We start from the raw sequence: 7,803 nt of genomic DNA on the forward strand, positions 1-7,803 counted from the left end.
GTGTGTGTGTGTGTGAGGTGAGCAGACGGGCTCAGGTGTGTGTTTGATGCATTGTGGAGACCATTTTCCTGACACACATTACGTTGTGAGGACCAAAGCCTGGTCCAAACAAGGGGAAATGCTGTGTTTGGGTCAGGGGTCAGGGGTCAGGTTTAGGATTCAGGTGTAAATTGAGTTTTGGTTTAGGGTTAGGCTGTAGAAATGAATGGAAGTCAATGGAAAGTCCCTGAAAGACGGTGTGTGTGTGTGTGTGTGTGTGTGTGTGTGAGAGAGACTCACCTGGTCTGTAGTTCCTGCAGGTCACACTCTTTGACTGTGATCTGCTGCTGCAGCTCCCACACCTTGTAGGCCAGCTGCAACGACACCAACGGTCTGAGTTCAGCTCCCATCAGTCGCCTCCAAACTGCAGGCTACATAAATCTCATGTCCTGCTGCAGCAGATGAACTAAAACATGGAGTTAAATTCAGGAAACGATCCCTTCAGGTGTTCCTGCCTGCAGTTCAGAGAGAAAACCTCAAACTGAACAGAAAGTTTTCGTCTTGCTGGATGACTTGGAGCTGATCCTCCGTTTAAACTATGACCAGTTCACCGGCTCTGGCCTCAACTCAAACGTTGGTCCACTTGGACCTGAATTGTTCTCCTGTCTGTGTCTCTGGACTCTGCTGCCACAATGGAAACTGGAATTACAAGCGAAACTTAAGCCAAAGTTTGGAAATCAGGGAACATTTTCCTAACTGATCAGAAGTTGGGAAGACTCTCTGGAGGCCGGGCTTCCTGGTCCACCAAACCCAGAGCTTCAGTCCGCTCTGTATTCTGACCAGTTTGAGCCGAACTTCAGTTGTCAAACTCGACAGGATCGTTATATTTTGTTCATCTTAGATAAATAATGACGCGTTTCCCGTTTATCTGCAGGTGAGCATTTCTCACCTCGCCTGTCGTCTTCTTCAGCTGCTGCAGAGAGGAACGGGCGCAGCTCTCAGCGGGAGGTCTGGATGCAGAAACCAAACACACCGTCAGGCACCGACACACCTGCACACCGAGGAACAGCCGGAGCTCAGGTGAGTTACCTGCCGGAGCCGCTGAGGAACCCTTTGGTCAAACTGGTTTTCTCCAGCAGCCCAGTGTCTGAAAAGATACCAGACTTGGGTCAGAACTTGACCAGTTTCAGCTCAAAGTAGTTTAACGGTTAGGAAACTGCAGGAACACCTGTCACCGCCTGCACCGAACCCCATTCAGAATCCGGCCCGTTTTAGACCCATTTCCGCCAGGTAAACCTCCGTGTGACCAGCTGCTCAGGGCAGATGATGAACCAGCTGCAGATTATCTGTCACACATGAGTCACTTCCTCGATAGAGGAAGTGAACCAGCCTGTGGTTTGGGTTTTAAACCACTTCCTGTACCAAATGTCGGCAAAATAGTGGAACTTTCTGTTTGAGATTCGGTTCGGTTCTCAATTCTTTCGACTGCTGCAGATCTGGTTCTGCAACGGAACCAGACTCTGTAGAGATAAAGTCAGATTTAAGGTAAAAAACGAGTCGTTTGAGTGTGCCGTTAAATCGGCCTTTTTTTGAATGGAGTTCGGCGCCGACTGGAGCCAGCAGTTCTCCGAGGTTCTTACAGAACCGGATCAGGTCCCGGAACATGGCGCTCTGGATCCGGTCCCGGTGCTTCAGCTGCTGGATGATGTGCCCCCTCCAGGTCTCCGCGGACCGGCTGCTTCGCCGCGACGCCCCGCCAGGATCCATCCCGAATCACTGCCGCCATGATCCGCGCTGACCGAGCCGCCTCATGCCGCTCCCCGCTGAGGGACGCTCTCACACCGGCCTGGTCCTCAGGGCCTCCCCGCTCCTCCGGTGCCCTCCATGGTCCCCTCTGTTGTTTGTCGCCTTCAACTTTATTTTAGTTTTTCAACTTTTTGTTGTTACTTTCACATTCGTCAGTTGAATGGGGCGGGGCGATAGTTTATTCCAGCCAATCAGAGCCCTCTTCCTGATTTGCCATAATAGGCCACGCCCCCAAAACTTCATCTGCCAGATTTATTTCTGAATACAGGGACAAAATATTTATGACAAAAGAAAAACCTTTTGGCAAAACAAACAAAAGAAACCTTTGGCTATTATTTTAGAAAAGTAACAGTGTGGAAAAATAAATCCAAAAGGGGAAATGATGAAAAAAAATTAACAAAAAAAGGGATAAAAGCGAAGAGGCATGAATTAGGACAGATTCAGGTTTGGACGCCTGCAGTTTGTCTGAAATCTGCTCTTTTCTCGGTGCTTCATCATCATCATCATCATCCTSCTGCTTTGGGTTGACAGAACCATAAAGTCCGTCTCTGCCTGATGTTTCGTTTTCTACCTGAGCTGCAGCAAAATACAGTTTTCTGAGTAAAATCTGAATTTTGAATCCTCTAACAGGATAAAAATCAGTTCAAAATGTTCATTAAAACAGTTTATTCCGAATTTAAACGACAGTTTCAGTTTCAAAAACAGTGATTTAAAAAGTCAAGATAAAATACTGCTGGTAAAACAATAAGGTGCTTTTAGTCCGGGGGGTTGTCGGCTTCGTACCGTTCAGATTTTATTCAGTTTGTTTTGAGTCATCTGAACCAGAAGCTCAGAGTATTTCTCCAGCAGCGACATCGTCTGCTCGTCCTGCGTCTGACCAGAGGGGGCGCCGCTGCACGGCGCCGGCAGCACAGCCTGCAGCTCCCTGTGAGCGGCGGCGGCGGCTTCCTGCAGGACGGAGCAGCTCTCTGATCGCTCAGAGCCGCAAACCTGCTGGGAGAAAACGGAGAATCAGAGAAATCAGACCAGTGATCCAAATGGTCTAAACATGGCCGCCGTCAGAACGACGCCAACCTGGCGGTACAGGAGGACGGCTCGCTGTGTTGCCTGGCGCAGAGCGATGGCGGCCTGCTGACACCGCTGCAGGCTGACAGGCTCCGCCCCCTCTTCATCTGAAGCAGAAAGACAAAAATAAAAACCTGATTTCAGAGCGAAGAGCGTCTCCATGGAGACGATCCGAGGACTCACCTGTCAGACAGGTGCCACTGTCTGCCTGGGGGCGGAGCCTCTCTGACATGGGAGAGGAGGAGGAAGTGGGCGGGGCAAAGATTGACGAATCAGGTGCAGCAGAAATATCTAAAAAATAAAATAGTTACCTCGCACTTCATCCGGGTTCGTTTCCAAACATTTTTCAGTTTAAAAATATTTTCAGATTTCTAAAATCTGAGGCGAGCCGGATCGGACCGAACCGAGGTCGGCTTCAAAGTTAACATTTTAATCTTTTTTTTTTCCTCAATCTTTAGAGAACTGACAAAAAAGAAACAAAACAAAACTGGATTTTACTCAAACTCTCTTTCAGTTCATCAGAACTAAAAGTTTAAATCAATAAAAGCTTTAAAAGACGCCGGGGAGACAAAATGGCCGCGCTGACAAACTACGGAAGCTCACCTGGATCAGTCGGGCTTCCTGGCTCCGCCCCCTTCAGTCCCCCAGGTGGCGCTGGGGGGGCGGGGCTCTGGATTAGTGTCCTGTTGGGATTGGTCGGCGTCTCGTCGAGGCTGCCGGCGCTCCACCCACTTCCTGCACGCCGTGATGTCACTTCAGGGGGCGTGGCCAGAACCTGCGTGCTAAAAAGGACAAAACTGATAAATAATAATGTTTAATAATAATGTTTAACTTTAAAACAATGTTTTTAAAGTTAAAATCCAGGGTTCAGACACTTTCACAGAAAAATTCAAGCACAAAACAGAAAAATAACATTTAATTCCCTGATATTTAATATTTATCAATTATTAGTAATGTCTTGTCAGTTTTCTACATTCTGCAGCAGGAACAGTATGAACTAAAATATATCTTCAAATCATACTCTGAATAGGAATAATAAAAAATATGTTTGGCAATTTTTTAGAATTTAGCAAATTGAAATAATTTTGGTAAATATTAAAAACGTAAAACGAGAAAAGTTTGTTCTGCTTGAACTTCAACAGCGAGAAAAAAGCTGTTAGGTGTGAAAACATCTGGTTTCAACTGTAAACGTTTCCAAATTTAGTCAAACGTTACATTGAACTTCACTACAAAACTGTGCAGTTTGAATATGAAGCACTTTCCAATCCTTGAAAACATTGAACCCAAACTAAAGCATTTTCAAGGATTTCAAGGACCTGCATGGACTCAGAGTTTAACATGATCGGGCCGCCGTAGATGGGGGGGAAAACAGGAGTTTAAAACCCAACTTAAACTAAATATGAAAAATAATCTCAAATGTTTAAAAAAAACATTTTTTTTTAGAATCAGTTTTCTAGTTTTATTCTAGAATTAATTTAGAAATTAATTTCTGGAGGCTGCTGCCATGTTGGGTGACTGGAGCTTCATACCTGCTGCTCTGCTCCTGCTGGGAGTGGGGCGGAGCCTGTGGGGATGTGGGCGGAGCCTGTGGGGATGTGGGCGGGGCCTGTGGTGATGTGGGCAGAGCCTGTGGGGGCGTGGGCAGAGCCTGCATGGATGTGGGCGGGGCCTGTGGGGATGTGGGCGGGGCCTGATGGTTCTCCTTGTTCTCCTCCAGGGGGCAGCAGGCGGGTTTGGCGATGTCCAGGTACGCCAGGCGGGACTCCTCCGTTACTGAAGACGCGGCGCCGCTGTTGGCCGTCCTGGACGTGACGTCTGATTGGTGGAAACAGAAACGGGTGAGGCAGGGAACCTGACTCAGGTGAGTCAGAGAGGAAACGCCCAAGTTGTGCTCTGTCAGATGATTATCAGACCGATTTGGTTCTGATGCGACTGATTGGAAATCATCTGCTGATCAGGAGAGAAACCTTCACCCAGAAGCCTCGGCTGCACCGTGAGAGACACGCCGCGAGCCGCTCACACACCTCCCAGCGTCTTCTTGCACCGCAGCACCAGCACCGTGTGTCGTCTGCGGGCCGCCCGCCGCCGGGGCTCATGGGAAATCCCACAGGAAGCTCTCCTACTCAGGACCGCTCTACCTCCCACTGCGGTCACACAAACACTCCCTGTTGGCGAACGGCACATGTGAATGTATCTGGAGTTCCTCAGGGAGGCGCTCCCGGCCCCCTGCTGGACGGACCACAAACTGATCCGTTAAACCCGACCGGCGCCTTCCAGTTCTGATCGGTATCGGCACCATGGGGGGGACCATCCGAGTGTTCAGAACCGGGCTGAGCTCAGTCACGCCAACCTCCATCTGATCTGAAGCAGAACCGGTCCAGCCGGTCCGGCTGCCTGCGTCCAAACAAAAGAGTTCCTGAAGAGGCTCAGGTCCCTCAGAGTTCAACGAACCCGGGCAGAACCGGACCGTTTGGGTCAGACGAGCTGAAGTTGGCCTTCAGCTCATGAATCCAAACAAACCGACCTGCTGCTGCTGCTGCTCACCTGCTGCCTGGTTTATGACCAGCAGGTTTAACCAAAGAAAACCTAAAACTTTTCCTCACTTGTTTTTTATAATATTCTGTAGAAACTATGAACTTCAAGCAGAGAGTTGAAGGTCCTGAAGCCACCAGAGTAACATTTAAAGATTCTTTATTATGTTAGCCCTGAAATCCATCCTGCTGTGTATTTGAGTCCCTGGGGGGGCAGGAAGGTTGAATCTCGTCTCTCCAGAAGTTGCTTAGATACGGTTTTATTTTGTTTGGGTCACATTTTTCAGTCCGTTCTACATTTTTTTAACCATCACATCATAGTATTTGCTGCCAACATGTTCCTTTAATCTGCCATCTTCATGTCTTAAAGTAATTTTATAACCCAAGTTCAAGGAAGCTAAAAGTGATTCAAACTATATTTTAGACATTTATTGTGTGTGACATTCTGGCTGCTGTTTTGCTAGCAGTAGCATCACACCTTTGCTAACGTTAGCAATGTATGCTAGCTGTTAGCTCCTCGGGGACAGAACAGAATCATTTGTTTTAAATTATTACGTAAACAGTCCAGCATCATTTTCATCTTGGGGAAAACATGATCCAAACGCAGTCAGTGACGTAGCATTAGCATTAGCTAACTCACTAACAAGCTGTGGAGGCTGGATGGCCTTAGCTTCGTTAGCTAATTGACTTGAACCCCTTCAAGCCAGCAAAATGGCCGAAGGGGTTAAAGTGGAGGTTTAAAGAACCAGTAAAGCAAAGTGAAGCTAAAATAACCAGGATTCAGACTGAATCACTTTAAACCACAACTGAATGAACTAAATGTGGAAATGAAGGATTCATGCGTTCAACCACTTTAACCGGTTACGATTAGTGAATATGTTCAGTTCTACCAACAGTTAAATAGGAATCCATGTAATAAACGGAGACCGGACCGGATCAGAACTCACCTTTATCACCGTTTTCTCCCCGAGTCGAACTCGGAAACCCGATGGCGCCGCTGGGCTCAGATCTCATCTGGAGTTCTGATCCAGTCTTCAGGTTCGAGTTGCTCTCCTCAGAGATCCTGCCTGTGATCCGGCCGGGTCGGACCCTGGAGCACACCAGAACCAGGTCGGTATCAGTGCGGCGATCGGGCAGCGCCGGGCCGCGGGGAATGGACCGCAGTCGGTCCTGGAAGCGGGACAGGAAGCGGGTGGAGATGCTAAGGCGCGGGTTCAGGAAGGGCTTCTCCTGGGCCGGCCGCAGCGCCGTCAGGTCCGTATTGAAGCGTTCTGCAGAACCGCACGGCACTCAGAACGGGAAGCAGCAGCAGGAATCGGGTCGGGTCGGGTCGGGTGGTTCTTACCTTCAGCCAGGCTGGAGGCCAAACTCTCAAAGTGGTTCTTCAGAGAGTTCCGGTCCTCGTCGTCCTCCGGACCCAAACTGCCCACAGAGCTGCACTGGCTCAGGGAGTCGGTGTCTGACGGAGAGGAGCAGTTCGGATCAGAACACATCCTGCAGCAAAACGCACTTCTGCTCCTCAACATGACGCCTTTATTTTGAAAACCCAAATTAAACTCCTATATTTTGGTTCTAAACGTTAAATTCTGCAGAACCTTTTGTGTTATTTTTTGCTTCAGGCAGCCATGATGGATTCTTTGAAAGGCGACAGATTCTGTTTCCTTTAGCGGGTCAGTTGTGGCTCAATACGTTTTACACAAAATCATTCTTAGAGATTTCAAACCAGCTGCTGCTGGCCACGCCCCCAACTCACGTCAAAATGGCTGCAAACAGATGCACAATCACATAACCGTTTGAAAAGCAGAAGTGGAGCCTCCCGCACAACCAATTAGAATGCAGCAAGTGGTTTCTGGATGGTGAGTCAACACCAAATGCTTCGTCTTCTCCAGCAGCCATTGTACAGCAGGAAAACCATCTGACCAAACCTGCTATAACTCACCTTCGGTTGCTAGGTAACGGGCAGCTGGGTGGACTTTGCTTTCAGAAACGGCAGAAGGACAAACCGGGCGAAACTGGAGAAGAACCTCCGGCGGGTGGAAATGACAGCAGCTCAGGTTTAAAGTATCTCAGCCTCATGCTGAGCTAAACACCATTAAACGGAGGATTTTAATGAGTCCAAGGTTCGATTATTATGGTCTGTTAACACGTCAGGCAGCAGTCACAATAACTCGACTCTCCCAGGATTTAAACTTCTACTAAAATAAAAAAGAAATAAAAGTTTATTATATAGTCAATCTATGAATAAAGTTTCATATGGACTGAAATTAAACATCAGCTTCAATTCTCCACCATCGATTCTGTCTGGGTCAAAGGTCACGTGAGGGCAGAACATCCCCCAATTCGGTTTGTTTTATTCAGTGTGGAAAGCGAAACTCCAGATGCTTCCTACATGTTAATAATTCTGGCTGGCGACCCCCCCCCG

The 7,803-nt window shown here is 48.2% G+C and overlaps 2 protein-coding genes across 9 annotated transcripts in view; both read right to left on the bottom strand.

Moving 5' to 3' along the window:
- atg16l2 (ATG16 autophagy related 16-like 2 (S. cerevisiae)) overlaps positions 1 to 2,072 on the bottom strand; it is a 14,755-nt gene extending 12,683 nt beyond the window's left edge. The window contains exons 1-4 of one of the 2 annotated variants that reach the window (XM_008426790.2): positions 1,620 to 2,072; positions 1,069 to 1,126; positions 929 to 989; positions 280 to 353 (exon numbers count right to left, since the gene is read on the bottom strand). In XM_008426790.2, the coding sequence (XP_008425012.1) occupies positions 280 to 353; positions 929 to 989; positions 1,069 to 1,126; positions 1,620 to 1,746 (320 nt within the window). In that variant the 5' untranslated portion in view covers positions 1,747 to 2,072. The remainder of the gene's footprint in view (positions 1 to 279; positions 354 to 928; positions 990 to 1,068; positions 1,127 to 1,619) is intronic. The other variant, XM_008426792.2, reaches the window with a different exon arrangement.
- Positions 2,073 to 2,436: 364 nt separating this feature from the next.
- The window catches only part of wdr62 (WD repeat domain 62), an 18,018-nt gene continuing 12,651 nt past the window's right edge, over positions 2,437 to 7,803 (bottom strand). For 4 of the 7 annotated variants that reach the window (XM_008426794.2, XM_008426796.2, XM_008426793.2 and 1 more), the window contains 8 exons: positions 6,727 to 6,840; positions 6,329 to 6,652; positions 4,875 to 5,015; positions 4,380 to 4,665; positions 3,454 to 3,632; positions 3,034 to 3,141; positions 2,860 to 2,957; positions 2,437 to 2,778 (listed from right to left, as the gene is read on the bottom strand). In XM_008426794.2, coding sequence (XP_008425016.1) covers positions 2,572 to 2,778; positions 2,860 to 2,957; positions 3,034 to 3,141; positions 3,454 to 3,632; positions 4,380 to 4,665; positions 4,875 to 5,015; positions 6,329 to 6,652; positions 6,727 to 6,840 — 1,457 coding nt within the window. In that variant the 3' untranslated portion in view covers positions 2,437 to 2,571. The remainder of the gene's footprint in view (positions 2,779 to 2,859; positions 2,958 to 3,033; positions 3,142 to 3,453; positions 3,633 to 4,379; positions 4,666 to 4,874; positions 5,016 to 6,328; positions 6,653 to 6,726; positions 6,841 to 7,803) is intronic. The other 3 variants (XM_008426797.2, XM_017308298.1, XM_017308299.1) reach the window with 3 other exon arrangements.

The sequence above is a fragment of the Poecilia reticulata genome, linkage group LG13 (assembly GCF_000633615.1).
Source record: "Poecilia reticulata strain Guanapo linkage group LG13, Guppy_female_1.0+MT, whole genome shotgun sequence".
Lineage (NCBI taxonomy): Eukaryota > Metazoa > Chordata > Actinopteri > Cyprinodontiformes > Poeciliidae > Poecilia > Poecilia reticulata.